The sequence below is a fragment of the Rhea pennata genome, chromosome 9, assembly GCF_028389875.1.
Source record: "Rhea pennata isolate bPtePen1 chromosome 9, bPtePen1.pri, whole genome shotgun sequence".
In the NCBI taxonomy this organism is placed as follows: domain Eukaryota; kingdom Metazoa; phylum Chordata; class Aves; order Rheiformes; family Rheidae; genus Rhea; species Rhea pennata.
In genome coordinates, this window is record NC_084671.1 from 9,381,970 (window position 1) to 9,397,593 (window position 15,624).

The following is a 15,624-nucleotide window of genomic DNA, read 5'->3' on the forward strand; positions in this document are numbered from 1 at the left end:
GTGAGTTTTCTTGAATTGTAGAACATCTATTAAGTACTCAATATACTCTTGAATTCATAACTGTTTTTAGACTTTTTGATGCTCAACATAGCTGAGCGAAGGTAAGGTTGAAAACTTAAAACGGTAATTTTATTTTCATTAGGTTTACCTTCTTGATAAAATAAATTTTAAATTGAAAAAAGGGAAAGCAACTGAACTCTAGTAAGATGGTCTTCAATAATAGTTATATCATGCAAAGTTGAGAGCTACAGATACTGTCCAGGAGGCATAAGCCAAAAAAAAATCTGACTTTGCATTTATCTATTTTGGTTGAGGGATGTGTGTGTGTGTGTGTGTGTGGGTATGTATACATGTGTGTGTGTGTATATATACACACACAGACATACTAATTAAAATCATTTAAAATGGAGGCAGTTACACAGTTTTCTTGGAATTTTGTTTGTGTTTTGGTCAGGAACTAACTGTTGGTTTAAGATTTAGTGATATATTCTGATGACCTTTTAAATTGACTAGCAACTGCTGCTTAGTTCTGTAAAGGGGTGAATGTCAACTTTTCATTCGGCAGCAGCACCCCAAGTAAAGACAGTTTGCACTCAACTGTAGAAATGTTTCACAAAATAAGATAAATAGTTGCTCTGGTAAATAGAGAAAAGTAGAAAACCAAAACCTGTTTACTGACTAGAATAAATTACTCCTGTGCATATATAGCTTACAAAATCTTCCTTACAAAATCTGATGAGTGCTACTTTTGAGTTGCTTACTCTGTTGCTGATAGTAGCTTAAAGGATTGTGCCATGGTTGTTGGGTGAATTCTGATGATAATTCTAAGTGTATTGCTTTGTATTTTATTTTATTCCTGATGAATTGTTGGACCAAACTGTAATGGATGTTCTTCAGATTATTTATATACACCCAGTGTGTGTAATTTCATTTGGATTTTTTGTTTCCCAAATGGAGAGAGTTGCCTGCCAGAACCATACAGGTGTAAATATCTCTATTCCAGAATACTTAGTTGGGAGAGTTTCTTAATGCTCGAAGTAAATGGCAGGTGTTAATTAAGTAGCAAAAAGCTGTGTGCGGTTTGTTGCTCAGGAAGGATGGGGTATTATGTATGTTATCTAACATATACGGTTAAATTGTTCAAGCAGCCTTAAAATAGCTACAAGAGGTTGCCTAGCAACATCCGTTAGCTATAAGGTGGCAAAGTTGTCCTTGGGAATTTAACAGAATTGTCCAGAAACTGTGTCAAATGTCTCCAGCATACACACAGGAAATAGTATTTTTTTTGTCCTTGGTTTCTCTGTGTACATGAATTACACAGTTTTATTTACATTTAAGCCTTTATTTGTCATGTTACTAAAAACAAACTTAGATTAGGAATCTTGGAAACTTAAGTTGCTTATCCTTTGTATGTACATATATATATCTGATATAACCAGTCATGTCGGTTGAAGAAACTTCTTTGAGAATGTGAAACCAGAATATGATCCCAAACTTTCATATTCATCTTGAGTTTTCTTTTCTTTTTTGTACAAGGTACAAACTCTGAGCTCTCTAATCCCTCTGAAACAGAATCTGAGAGAAAAGATGAACTTAGTGACTGGTCCTTGGCAGGAGAAGATGACAGAGAGAGCAGACATCAGCGTGACAACAGAAGGCGTCCTGGAGGACGAGGACGCAGTGTATCTGGAGGTCGGGGACGTGGCGGACCTCGTGGCGGCAAATCATCCATTAGCTCTGGTAGTGTGTTTCAAATGCATTTTCAGATTAGTTTTTGTTCCCAGCAACTTCCTCTGTAGTCTCCCGCTACTTTAAAATGTTGATTTTTACATTATAATCTTAATATATTGGATTTCAGTAGAGTTGTGTGATAGTTTGTTGTCATGCACTATGTGATTAGATTGCTATTCATTTGTGTTCTGCTTATGATGATCTTCTCCATTTCCTTCCTCTGCTACACACAGATAATGACATTTATTAAAGGTTATAAATCTTGAGTATTTCATTTATGGTCACCTTTCCATTTAAGCTTGAGTTTAGATAAAAAATAACGAAGAAGTGGTAGTATGGCAGTTAATGTTTTATCAGAATTTGACTGTGCCAATTCATAGCAATTTAATAGTAGACTAAAGTACCACCCTGATAACAAAATGAAAAGTTACATATTTACAAATTAATCAGTTTTAAGTAAAAATCCCTTACCTATTTCCTTTAGAAATCATAGTGATGAAGTAATGCTTTGCCACACTAGTGTCTCAGAATATATACTGCTGGATTATAGAAGTAGTCAGATAGAAGGCAGCATGAAACCATAAATACAGAGGTTCTGTATATTACACCTTTTTGTAAAATGCTTTTATATTTGGAAATGTAGAGTTAAATCAACGTGGAAGTTAATTTCATGTAACTACAGTATCTTAGATGGAAACTTTTCCTTTTGCATTTAGTGCTTAAAGATCCGGACAGCAATCCTTACAGCTTACTTGATAACACAGAATCAGACCAGACTGTGGATACTGATGCTAGTGAATCTCACCACAGTAGTAACCGTCGTAGGCGGTCACGCAGACGAAGGACTGATGAAGATGCTGTTCTAATGGATGGAATGACAGAGTCTGATACAGCTTCTGTTAATGAGAATGGTTTAGGTATGTAGGCCATTTGTGAAACTTTTCCTTAGCAGAAACACGGTACTGCACTAGTAAAAATAAGTTTTGCTGAAGTTTGCAATTTGTTGATTGAAGGAAGACTCCTACCTCCATGGCTCTGCTATGAGTTCTGTTGTTTACTGAGCTGCGCTACTGTTCTTACATGTCTCTTATAATAACTGTCTGAAGGATATACCAGCATTTTTTGTGCTCAGTTAGTACTGCTGTTTTCAGAAACACAGTACTGTTGGATCAACATGCTATCTTGTCCTTGCTAGCCTCTGTCTCAGTTCAAGAAAGCTTCTTAAGTACCTGTTATTTTGTCTCTATCCAGCTTTTGCTTAAGTACTTTCCCGTAGTAAAGCCTCTTGATATGCACTGGGACAAGAGCATGATCAGTTGCTTAATAGTGTAGAAGCTTCTCTTTTAAGAGTTATGTGGCTAGGATTTGACATGTAGTTGCTGATTTAATCAAGGAAATCTGAGGTCATTAAGCATATACTTAAATGACTTAAATGTTTTAATGAGCCAGGAGCAAAAAAGTAAAAATTTAGATTATTTTGTATGCTTGCAGTATAAAATTACATTTTACTTTCAGTCTGTCTTATTTAGCTGTCTCTTTAACAGAAACAATTTTAAATGCCCCATCCTGAAACTGCTGAAGACTTTTTTTTTTTTTTTTTTTTTTTTTTTTTTTCCTCCCCCCTTAAATCATCAGAAATAGTTCATGGTAAACTTTGCAATTGCAGATGATAGTGACAAAAAACCCCAGCGACGCAATCGTAGCCGCAGGCGTCGCTTCAGGGGTCAGGCAGAAGATAGACAGCCAGGTAATTCGAGTGAAGCTGTGGGTAATTCAGGTCAAAAGCATGAAAGAATGTTGTCTGCTGTTCTACATGTAATATATACAGCTGCATAATATAAAAAGATTAATAACTAATAAGACTACTAGATAAAGATGAAAGACATTTCTTATACTAGGAGAACTTACAAAAAATTAATACTAATTTTTAACTAACTTCTTGCTTGGAAATATAATTTATGCTTCTTATCCAGTTCTCATTGAAGTCAATAGTCAAACTTGCGTTGACTTCAGTGGTCCAGGATCAAGACTTAAATGAAGGTTCATGCTCTGCACTCACTTGCATCTGTGCACTTGTGTTGAATGTGACACAATCTTTTCAGCACTGGCTGAGAAGCAGAGTTGGAGTGGCAGGATGTATGTGCCCTGGCAGAGCAGTGTGAGGGAACTTACATGGTATCTGCCCGTCCTGTGCCTGTATCAGAATGCTGCTGTCAGTCTCTGGCTTTTGTGAACATCCACAAATTGAGGGTGGGAAGGAGGGGCAATTTAAATGAAATTGCATGTTTTCCATTTTTCATTGTTGTGGCTTGCTGCATTTCCTTTGTGTGCACTAACACTTGAAATGTTAAAGGTGAACTAGCTAATTTTCAATATAATGCCTGGTTTAGAAAATGCTTTTAAATACATTTCCTGTAGTAGTGACAGAAGGTCTTAGGCTGACAGGCTCAAAACTTGACCCATACTTGTTTTCCTTTCATCTGTGGCTCTCATATTGCATTTGACTTGATAGAAAAAAAGTTGTTGCTTTACAACAATTAAAACTAAGAAAAAGGCAAGTAGCTCATCGCTTTTGAGCGCTCCACAGTTTTGTCAGAAACAGATAGGAGTTTATAAAGGGGGGGGAGGGAAAAGTAAAAACAGGTTTCATTTTTGCTTTTGAGAAACTAATTTTAGCCAGAAACGTAAAGAGATGCTAGTCATCTCTACAAAAGCTATGGTATTTCTCTTAAAACTGTTTGTCTAGGAACAAAGCAAAACTCCCAAAAGTGGAGTTACCATTTTTTCTGACAGTTTTAGAGTTCTCAAATGTTTTTAAATAAAACAGTAAGAGCCCTGGTAGGTAAGGCTGTACACTTTGTGGAAAAACGCTCTACTGATATAATCTGTTCATAAACTTCTATTAAGTTGAAAGTGAGCACAATTAGAACAGAATAGTAACTAAACTCTTCTCCCTAAATTCTGTTAAGATTCAGTTATTTTGACTTAGTGGAAAGCTTCTTATATAAGCAAGTATTTAAACCTATCAATGTACTTCAGTCATTTAACTGTATTGACTTCTGTTGCTGTACGTTTAGGTTCCTCCTTACAAGTCTGAATGTTAAAGATTCGGTCGGTTACACCATGTGTGTAAAACGTATCTTGCCTTTATATTATAGGAGTTGAGTACAGAACACCATTTTAGGGAACTGTGTCTCTGAATGCAGAAGCTTGTGGTCTCAACAATTATGCAGGAATCCAATTGTAGTGTCTAATTAGTGTAACAGAAAAATCATGTTTTTTCTTTAAATGCTAGTACAAATCTCTTAGAAAATCATTGCCAAATCCAGAGAAATAGTTCACCTGAATGCATGATATACTAAATATAATTGATTGTACTGTTCAGTAGATAATGCTTGCTGACTCTTAATATGCTTCAGCTCATCAAAAATACAAATGTGTATTTAAATTCATAGTACTTTGTATTCTAAAAATAGACTCTTAATTGTTGTGGTTATGAGAGGGCGGGATAAGACAAACCCTGGCTACAAGAACATTCGCTGAGGTGGTAAGAAGAGATCAGAAACCCCCTGGCCAGAGTCCAGTAAGTGTGGCCATAGCAGTGCACACGTGGCTCTCCTGCTTTTGAATACAAGCTAGCTCATACAGAGCCAGTTTCAGTGTCTGTTCACGTATCACTTTTAATCCACCCACCCATAAGCCGGAGCTGACTATGTGGATTGCCTTTTGAATAACAGGAGGGTGAGTTCTCTCGCTGATTGCTTCATGAAGTAACAAAGATTTGAATGCTACTTTATCGTAAGTGACGCTATAATGTTGAACCTCCCCTCCCCTAATTCTTTCTGTATTTTAACCTACCTTTATTTTACTAGTGTGAAATTTTTCATTATTCAGGGTAGTAAAATTCCAGTAACGAATGCAGTCTAGAGTTTAAAGGGCATGCAGTCTGATGTCTTTAAGTGCTTTCCAAATCCAGTATAGAAAGCCCCCCTTTTTCCCATAAGATAACACTATCAGACCAGACTTAGTTCCTTTTATTTAAGACTCTGCCTTCAGGTTATTACCTGTTAGCACTGATTTTGGTGAAAATCTGTTAACAGAATCAAAATGATTCTCGCTATGTAGCTGATACTGAAAGTGTGAAGAAGGCCTTTTGTAACATGTTTCCCAGTTATGCTATAACTTGTACAGAAAAGCCGTATGATGCTGAATGCTAAATTAGACTTCTAACATTAGTGTCATCTGTACATTTTTCCTTGAACAGTAACAGTAGCTGATTATATATCACGAGCTGAATCTCAAAGTAGACAAAGAAACCCTCCAAAGGAGACGCTAGCCAAAACCAAGAAAGAAGCGGTAAGAGAAAGAAGTTATCTTTATGGATATTTCCTTTGTTTCTCTCTTCCCATGCAGCAGTGCAAAACAGTAAAGACGTGTTTGGCTCAAGTACCAGTGGTGCTGTTCAAAAATAAATCATTAAAAGCAAAAATGGCAAGGAAAAAAACAAAATTGAGCATTGACTTGTAAAGTATCGGTGCAGATTTTTAGCATTATGCTGGTTACTAAAATGAGAGGTCTTTATTCTAGAATAATGTACTGACTGATGTAACATTAGAGCATAAAATGTGAAAACTAACATCAGTCTCACTGAGTCTTCAGAGTTAAGTTTCAAAGCATTCTATAAATAGAGGAAATTGGAGAGCAGTTTAGTGACTTACAGAAACTGTTTTGCAAAAACTTAATATTACAAAGATTTTATATTTGAAATCTGTTATCCTTACAAGTGGCATTTCCTGTCATGAAAAATAATTTTTAAAATTGAATAAATCAGAATTCTTGCCACAAGTTACTCTGGAGTTTAGCAAAATAAGAGATGCATCTTTTTGTATTTGATTAACAAAAATCTAATCTTACTCCCATTAAAAGTCTGTTTACAGTATAAAACTTATCTCCTAAGTTAACGCCTTCACTCCCATAAAGAAATGGAAATTGTGAAGTAAAACATTGTCAAGGGTATGCTGTCTCGAAGTTACCTTTGTTTGCTTTTATCTAAAGGAGTTGATCCTGAAGTATCCTATAAATTATCAGCTAATGATGGGATATGGGCACAGGTAGACAACAGGTGTCCCCTACTGCAAAGATGCTGGGGGAGCTGCTGTGAAATTCAGTTACATTCTACATCTTTTTTGGTGGAATTTTAACATTGTTTTCTTTTGTTAGGCAAAAGATGTGATTGATGAAAACAGCCCTTCTGAAAAGGCAGTGAATGGTCCTGCTACAACTCCTGGAGATGAGCCTTCTAAACTACAGCACAGTCCTGATGAAAAGAAAGTTACAGTACAAGAGGAGGGAAATAATCAGGAAGAAGCAGTGCTGAATGGCGTTTCATAAACTGAAGTTCCTAGTTTACAGTTCTTTTACATTACATTTAAAATAGTGCTTGTATAAGCTTGCCAAAGATAGAATATGGATCGCCAGTCTTGACACCGCACTTTCAGTTCCTCCATTTTGGAATACAGAACGGGGAGGGATCCTGAAGAAATCATATGTTAAACATACTTTGACACCTACTGTGTTATAAATATATCATCAGATGTGCCTTGAGATAGTATATGTAACATTTAAATAAACAAAATTGCTGGCTATAGGAAATGTTATTTTGTTTTCAAAATATGGCAAAGATGTGAGGGGGATCCCTAACATAATACTCTTTATGAAAGCATTAGCTGCTTTTGTTACATTTTTAATAATATGCAACCACTTCTTCACCTGAGGAATACTAGAAAGAAATGCAGTCTAAAATATTTTGCACTGAAATGTAATTTCTCCATTAGTTTAGTCTGGAAACTGGTCTGTTTTAATACATGTTTTTTAAATGCTGTATGTAGAAGAAAAATCTGCAGACCACTGGAATACATTTGTTAAATTCTCATAATCTGCAGGGATACTGGGTGACATTGGCAGTGACTGTTCTACATTGAGGCTTTGTTTGGTTTATTTATTAAACTGTACAGTATTTAAAAATCAAACATAGCTTTAGTTAACACTAAGCTGAATTAGTCTTGTCCATTAAGACATAACCTGAACTACTGAAAAGATCAATTTCCAGAAAGTTTATTCTGTATAAACTACATATGTTAGTCTTTAGTAGAGTATTTTTATTTTTGTTTTGGTTGTTTGATGTGCAATATGTTTTTTTTTTGTATGCTGGTAGTAAAAGAAAATAAACTTTGATCTTCCATCTGTTGACTGTTTCTATTAAAAATTTAAATTACCATTTACTTAAGACTGTCAAGCTGTTAACACTATTGAAACTTGTTTGCCAGGCAGCTTGAACTTCTAACACTTTTGGAGGGTTTTTTTCCTTACATACTCACCTTGCATTCTTCAAGGTGATGCTGTAAAACATCAGATAATATATCTAAAAAACTTAACTTTTTTTTTTTAATCTGGAGAACTGGGTAACCTGACTAACATACGTAGGAATTAACAGATAGTTTTTTAATTGAGAAACTAGAAGCATGACATACTAATGGATCTTTTCAGGTACGTGAGCAAGAACAAGGTAGTAAGCACAGATGTGACAGAGGGGAAAAAAGCTGGGAAGCAAGGGATGTTGTAAGAAGCTAGAAAAACTGCGGGTAGAGCTGACTGCAAACTTGAAAGAAAAAAAATCTTACCGGATTTGGTCAGAAGTGAGTTGATAAAACTTAAAAACTTAGAAATCTGCTTCCTGCTGCTCATTAGCGTTGCCCACAAACAAAAGAGAACAGATAATTTTATCACAATAATGATCAAAATTAAATGCCTGGAAGCATGTTTTAGCTGCTATACTCAATTCAACTAGTTTTGCGTATGTGTTTCATTTAAGGAGATGGGGGAGTTCTTGGTATGATGTAAAAGTGTTGAGACCCATTGACAGTGTTTCCTTGTGGAGAAAAAAATGCAGTTAAATGTTACTGCTCTAAAGCAAGCATGAGCCTGTTGAATGATAATAGGTACCACAGGTGTGGAGAAAACACCCCTCTTCCACCCTGTTTTTAAAGGTGCATTTGAAAATGGTCAATACTATTGTGTTGGAAAGAACTTACTTGAGTAGCCTGCTCTTTCTGTATAGACCATAGAAAGATTCATTTTCTGGATCTGCTGCATAGCGTTGTTTTTTTTCCCCCCACATTTATTTTCTGCTTCAAGTTCCACAGTAAAGCACAAGTTATCCCTCTTCTCTGTGGTTTCTAAACATTTTCTACTCTGTACGTAGCGTTAACTGATTTGATCCTCTCTTAATACATGTAACGTCTCCTTGATGGTTAACTTTCCCCTGAATATAACTAGTCTGCAGTAATACAGCTACATCAAAGGCAAAGTTGATACAGAGGATGTACAACTAGTTGCACTATTCTTGTTGAAATACCCAGGCATATTAAATCTGGAAAAAGGCAAGTTCTGAAATTCAATGTGTGTATCTGTGGATGGTGTCAACTACAACATAGCTATACAGCAGTTTTACCTCAGTTGCAAAAAGATTGACAAGACTTTTGCAGAATGACTGAACTCTTCAGCACTAATTCAGATACACAGGGTTACGCTGGTGTATGCTTGGCTCTTTGTAGCCTGATAAAAGCTCAAGTATCTTAATTGATTTACATAAAGACTTCCTGTTTCCTAATTAATATAAATGCAAACCTCCAGTATGCGAATTCTGACTTTGTAGCGTAAGATAATGTATGAAACTACAATATTTGTATTAAAAATTTAGCTTTATTAAATGCTATAAAAATCAAATTTTGGTAGTAACTGGAAAACTTGGCCCATTCCAGATCAGTAACACAAAGTAGCTGAACCAGCCTTTTTTTTCCCCACAAGGCACATCAGCTAAGTACATTCAGTATTTTATGCTTTATTTCTTGAATTAGAACTGACCAGGTAACTATGCTAGTTCTTTCTGTGCAAAAAAAAAAACACCTGTTGATTCATTCCCTCCCTCCTTTCCCATAAACTCTGTTTCTGGAAGACCTTCTTCATCAGTATCCTCAGCATAGGCTAACTTAAGCGTACTGAAGAACAACAGGGTGAACTTGAAATATAGCTAGTTTAATAAAAGGCCAACAGCACGTCAGTCTATCCGTATCCGGTAACATGCAAAAATAATTGTCCAAACCAGATTACTGCTATATGACACTGTGAAAATACTGCAGAGTGGTAGATTTTTTTACTTCAACCAAAGAGTAGCTTTAAAAAAACTTCCAAGCCTTACTCCCTCAGGTACCTTCTCAAAAGTGACTAAGTGGATGAGGAAGGGAAATACCTCTCTGGATTTCTCCCCCACCTCCAAGTTTAATTTATACCAAGTCAAAAGACTAACATTGCAACTTTCCTTAAGTCATTTATCAAAAATACTCATTTACATGAACAAACTGAATTACTGCCTCCTACATTCATTTTTTAGCTTGGTCTTCCAGTAAATCTTTAGCTTCATTGATTTTGGCTGCCACATATGGAGAGCCACCTAGAAGAAAAATAAACTCGTATCACATTATAAGAAAAAGAACACCCTTTATTTGTGTGTCATTACTAGTGGTACACTATGCACACCAGCAAAAAAGGTGTGACTACTGTTTGAAAGGTATTCAAGTTAAAAGAACAAACTGCATTATGACTGAAGCCATGAACAATTACACGTGGAATGACTGCAGTACTTAATCCTGCCTACTGCGCCTTCCTGTTAGGCTGGAGTTTTGTTTCATTTTAATGGATTGTTGCTTCTCCATTTTTTAATCAATCATGCTCCTTCCTACTGCTACTGTTCCTTCCTGTTAGGTTGGAGTTTTGTTTCATTTTAATGGATTGCTGCTTCTCCATTTTTTTAATCAATCATGAATTAATTGGTCACTAACACTTAGCATGAAAAAAAGAAAATTTGTGAATACAGATAGTTAAATTAGCAATTTATTGCAGACAGTTAGCAAATTTCATTAGAATACAGTTAAACTGGCAGGCGTGCAGATAAACCTCTCAAATCAAGGCCAGAATATGGGACCACTGCTGTACAGATGAACTCATTCTGTATTTGATATACAAATGACTTATGATGATACTGAAATAGATTCCACAGTGCAGGTGCACCAAAATCATACTTGATCATGAGATGCGCAGATTTGTAGTGTGTACTAAAATTTCTCCCTTAATTTACTTCAAAGCTTTAGTTTAACTTAGGTCAGGTAAAACATGTAATATGCTCATTAAGAGTCTATTTATGTTTCAATAAAGTTAATGTCAAAGTAATTTCAGCTAGATGCTATCTATGCATAGCTCAAGGATGATTTTTGGATTTAAAGGCATAAAAGAAGCAAAATAATTAAGTTCATTAGTCACTTTAAAGGAAGCGATTCTGCCTTCCAAGTGAGGATCAGTAAGTTAAATGCCAAGCACTAATGCATGATTCTGACTCACTTAACTTAGGAACAGGTATGGCTGACTTAAGTTACTAACTTTAAGCATAACTAGATTGTGAGCCTTCAGACTATGACAGGCAACAAAACTTCACAGGATGTTTAGCATCTTCAACAATGGCAGAAAACCCACTCCTTTACTTGTTATTTACAGAGATTGATCAATGAATCCAAATAGAAAATTGTGTGATTGATAGAGAAAAATGCACAAACATATGCTGGTCTATCATCTAGAATTAATGTGATTTTAAGTCTCATTGTAAAAAGCAAATTGTATTTTCAACTGATATGCACAGAAGATACAGAGCAAGAAACAAGCTGACGCACCAAAAGTTGTGTGCTTGCTTTAAAGCATTCAAATACAAAATACACTACAAAAACCACAAGAATTCACTAAGATTTGTTTTCACTTTTTTTAAGCAGGCAAGGTAACCATATTTATTCCCTATAATGGTATGGGTCCTTTAATCTGGGCCAAAATCAGGTACTAGGTGACTCATTTTTACTTACCTTTATCTGGATGATTCAGAAGCATGATCCGCCTATGAGCTTCTCTAATTTTATTTCTATTGGCTGTAGGACTAGTTTAAAGAAGAAAAAAGAAATGACTAGAAGTAATCTTATAAACATTGGAAGGAACCTCTTACCCATCCACTGTGTGGCTTAAGCCTATGTTTTTCCTTTCTATTACTGACATAGCATGTAAGTCCTGAAGAGGGTTTCTAAGGTTTTTCCAGAATACCCTATGCCTGAAGACTTTCTATGATGATCTAATAAGCCAGGGAACATTCACTCACACTTGGAGATCAGAAAAAAAATAAATAGGGCCAAGGGCAAAATATTTGAAAACCATTTTGGTAGCAACTGAGCTCCTTTTAAGATCAGTAACAGTTATCCTGGCACTGCAGTATCTCAGAGTGGTTCTTTTATTCAGCTCCCACTGATACTAAGAGAATTACAGCATCTTGCAGAAGCAGCTACCAAAGGCAAAATCCCATAGTAAATGTAACCATAACACTGCAATGTCTACCCCAGAGATGGCTTGCCCTGTCAAATGCCTGTGCGAATTCATCCTGAACTTCAATGTTCAGGAGAAAACAAACAGAACTTTGCTGTAATGTTTTTATTGGAGCTCTATTCATTAGAGCCTTTCCAAAGGCTCCTGAGGGGAAAAGAAAAAAGATTTTTTTTAGATCAAGTTTATGTAAAAAAAAATCTTGAATACAAACTTTCCAATTGGAAATTGCCTTAAAAGATAGATGGTTCTTACTACACAGCTAATTATCTCCTTAGGTAAACTTGTGTATTTCATCTCAGACTTTTAATTTTTGACACAAATCCTGCAGACTACCATATTTGTCTCCAAGGTTTTCTGGAAGTGAAACTACATGTGCAAGAAGGCGTGCAGCCTCCTTCACGCTGGATCTGAAGTTCACCAGGAACAGCTGTCATAACCACAAGCAGCGTAACCATGCTCCCCATACAAAAATAAACCCAAGACTTCTTGAAAATGGCAAATTTACCAGGACCTGTATGTAGCTTGTGAACATGCTCAGGATTTGTAGATGTACAGCAGTCCAGTTACATTTAGCTTTAAGCATGCTATCATACAGCAGAGAATCTCAGGCAAGCATAGAAAATCCTAAAATGCCAAGCACTAATAAATGATTCTGACTCACTGAAGTTAATGATTTAGAAACAGCTATGAATGATTTAAGTTACTAACGTTAAGCATAACTAGATTGTGAGCCTTCAGACTATCACAAGCAGCAAAACTTCACAGGATGTTTCCCAAATATTCCTGACTGGTGGGGGGGGAGGGGAGGAGGGAGAAGGCACATTCCCAGGGGAAGCTGGGCACAGGACAGTCTTAAGCATTGGCAATTATGTACTGTTCAAGCCAGGCCAGCAAGTAGATAACACCATATCCTTGTTTGTACCCTGCATTTCTAATAAATTTCCTTTTACCTTACTCCTAGTATTAAAGCTGCTTCTCGTTTAGTCATTTTGGGTTCAAATCCACCTCTGTAATAACCACTGAAGGCCTGAAAAAGGAAGATGCATTAATTCAACAAAAAAAGTTACGTAAGTTAAATTACATTGGGCTAGACAATCAACGGATTGTTTAGCTAAGGCAACTCTTGCCTTACTAGCTACTGAAGCTTTTAGTCTCCTAGAGTTTTATGAAGTTCTTTTGAACTAGTAATAAGAAATTCAGTTGGAATATCATTATTTAACAAGTACTAAGTAAGACTTGCCAAAAACATCTTCTCTATTAATCAACTACCGTTAAAATCACTGAGATTAATTATTATTGACAAAATTATGCTTAGTATTAGGAGAAAATCCATTAATGCTATACAAAGACAAAACAGTCTGAACTGAGTAAACTTTTGCAAATAGATGCTATAGATAAAACAAAAACTTACAGATTTTGGTAGATTCTGAAGTGCTTGTTTTACTTGTGGCTCCACTTGCTTCATAGCTTTTAACACATAACGACCTTAAAGAAATTAGTGTTTAAGAAGACTAAGTATTTAGAAATCAAGTTGCATAAGCTTTAGAAATTCAGTCTGGTAATTTTTGGAATAGAATGTGGAATAAAGCTATTTTGCAACATAAGAAAAAAAAGACTTTGATCTTTTGTTTAATTATAGCCTGGTTTCTCAGTAGAGCCTCTCCCAAAACAGTGTCCTCTATCAGCTAATAAAATTATACTAACTACCTTAAAATGCATCAGTCCTGAAACAGGCAACGCGAAGCACAACTGTACGTTCAGTGTCCTCACATCTTCTACAAACCTGCAAATCCAGCCGCTGCTATGGTCAGGCCAACTGCTACCATCGTACTAGCCTGTGAAGGAGAGAAATGAGAGTAACTGCTTACCAGAGGAGAAAAAGGAAAAAAAGGGAAAAAAAAGAAGGAAAAAAAGAAGGAAAAAAAGAAGAAGCCTGTCCCTATTATCGGGTTGAATAAATCCATTCACAAGGACTCGACTGACTTCAACAACACGGCCAGGGAAACTGCTGTGCTGCGGTTTACCGGAGCTCCAGTGGTCTAACGAGCCGCCCGGGGACGCCCAGAGCCGTCCTGCCGCTCGCACGCGGCCTCAGGGGCCGCGCAGAGCCCGAGGACACGGCAGCGGCCCCGCTGCGGGCTGCCAGGCCGCTCCGCGGAAGCGCCGAGCCGAGCGACGGGGGCGACGGGGGCGGCGGCGGCGGCGCGGCCCGGGGCAGCCAGGCCCCGCCGCCGCCCCGCGCCCCGTCCGCGAGGGGGGCCCGGCGGAGCGGAGCGGAGCGGAGCGGAGCGGGGCGGGACGGGACGGGACGGAGCGGCCCCCCCCGGCCGCGCTCACCATGGCGCCCGCACCGACGGACGCGCGGGCCGCCGCGCCGCTCCGCGCCTCAGCGGATCGCCGTACGGCACCAGGGCCGGCCGCAAAGCCCGCCGCCGACTGTCGTAAAGCGGGGCGGGGCCGGGCCGTGGGGGGCGGTTCGCGGTGTGAGGGGCCGGGGCGGCCGGGGCGGCCGGAGCGCGGGAGGGGCGCGGCGGCGGCGGCGGCGGCGGCGGCGGCGGCGGCGGCGGCGGCGGCGGCGGCGGCGGCGGCGGCGGCGGCGGCGGCGGCGGCGGCGGCGGCGGCGGCGGCGGCGGCGGCGGCGGCGGCGGCGGCGGCGGCGGCGCTGCCCCCCGTGCTGGCCGCGAGCGGCCCGCGGGAGCCTCGCGTCGGGGTTAGGCTGGTGTTTTGCAGCCTGGTGCAGCTGGAGGCGTTTCTGAGACGCTCGCTAGCGGTGCGGGGTCGGTTACCGCTTCTCAGGAGCGGGCCGAGGACTTCCAGGATGAAAGCCTAAAGCTTTTGCCTTATATAAGCTATATAGGAGACGGAGTGAATGCTTGAAGAGCTTCAAAAAAAAAAAAAAAGAAAGAAAAAAAAAAGAAAAAGAAAAGAAAAAGAAAAGAAAGAAAGAAAGCACCCAACCCCCCCCCCCCCCCAAAGGGCACATTTTTGTTCAGTCCTGATCGTAACCAGTTTTTACGGCGCCTGTGGGAGCGTCTCCAGCGTGGCCGTGCCCAGGCCGCTCGCTGGCGGCAGCCGCTCGCTGGCGCTGGCGACCGCAGGTAGCGAGCGCAGAGCGAGCGCAGAGCGAGCGCGGCCTCGCGGCCCGCGAAGGGCGCCGGAGGCCTCCAGCCTCCCTTGGCGGCGCAGCAGCTGGCCGCGGGTAGCTCGTCTCCTTCGCCCGGTAGGCAGCCGCGGCGACACGTGCAGGTCGTGCAGGGCTGGCACCGTCACGCGAGCGGAGGAACCGTGGAGCGACGCCGCTGCGGAGACGGGAGCGTTGCGAGGTCGTAGTGAACGCTAGTCGGAAACGTTGCGGTGTTTCCGTGTTTTTGAGAATTTTGAAGGCGCTTGTGGATTGCTTGAACGTAGAACGAACTGGGTAGG

The 15,624-nt window shown here is 39.3% G+C and overlaps 2 protein-coding genes across 6 annotated transcripts in view; one reads left to right on the top strand and one right to left on the bottom strand.

Annotated features, from left to right (window-relative positions):
• Positions 1 to 7,955, top strand: part of FXR1 (FMR1 autosomal homolog 1) — a 38,693-nt gene extending 30,738 nt beyond the window's left edge. The window contains exons 13-17 of one of the 2 annotated variants that reach the window (XM_062583133.1): positions 1,537 to 1,740; positions 2,448 to 2,648; positions 3,398 to 3,478; positions 5,996 to 6,087; positions 6,952 to 7,955. In XM_062583133.1, coding sequence (XP_062439117.1) covers positions 1,537 to 1,740; positions 2,448 to 2,648; positions 3,398 to 3,478; positions 5,996 to 6,087; positions 6,952 to 7,122 — 749 coding nt within the window. In that variant the 3' untranslated portion in view covers positions 7,123 to 7,955. The remainder of the gene's footprint in view (positions 1 to 1,536; positions 1,741 to 2,447; positions 2,649 to 3,397; positions 3,479 to 5,995; positions 6,088 to 6,951) is intronic. The other variant, XM_062583134.1, reaches the window with a different exon arrangement.
• A 1,517-nt stretch (positions 7,956 to 9,472) lies between these two features.
• Positions 9,473 to 14,625, bottom strand: DNAJC19 (DnaJ heat shock protein family (Hsp40) member C19). Of its 4 annotated transcripts, none has more exons than XM_062583135.1 (6): positions 14,539 to 14,625; positions 13,985 to 14,036; positions 13,613 to 13,686; positions 13,152 to 13,228; positions 11,694 to 11,764; positions 9,473 to 10,240 (listed from the first exon to the last, which is right to left on the bottom strand). In XM_062583135.1, the coding sequence occupies exons 1-6, from the start codon at positions 14,539 to 14,541 to the stop codon at positions 10,170 to 10,172; spliced, it is 348 nt and encodes a 115-aa protein (XP_062439119.1). In that variant the 5' UTR covers positions 14,542 to 14,625; the 3' UTR covers positions 9,473 to 10,169. The 4 variants fall into 4 exon arrangements, with proteins under 4 accessions (XP_062439119.1, XP_062439121.1, XP_062439120.1 ...); XM_062583137.1 differs by lacking the exon at positions 14,539 to 14,625 and adding an exon at positions 14,226 to 14,338; XM_062583136.1 differs by lacking the exon at positions 14,539 to 14,625 and adding an exon at positions 14,185 to 14,338.
• Between the last annotated feature and the right edge of the window lie 999 nt (positions 14,626 to 15,624).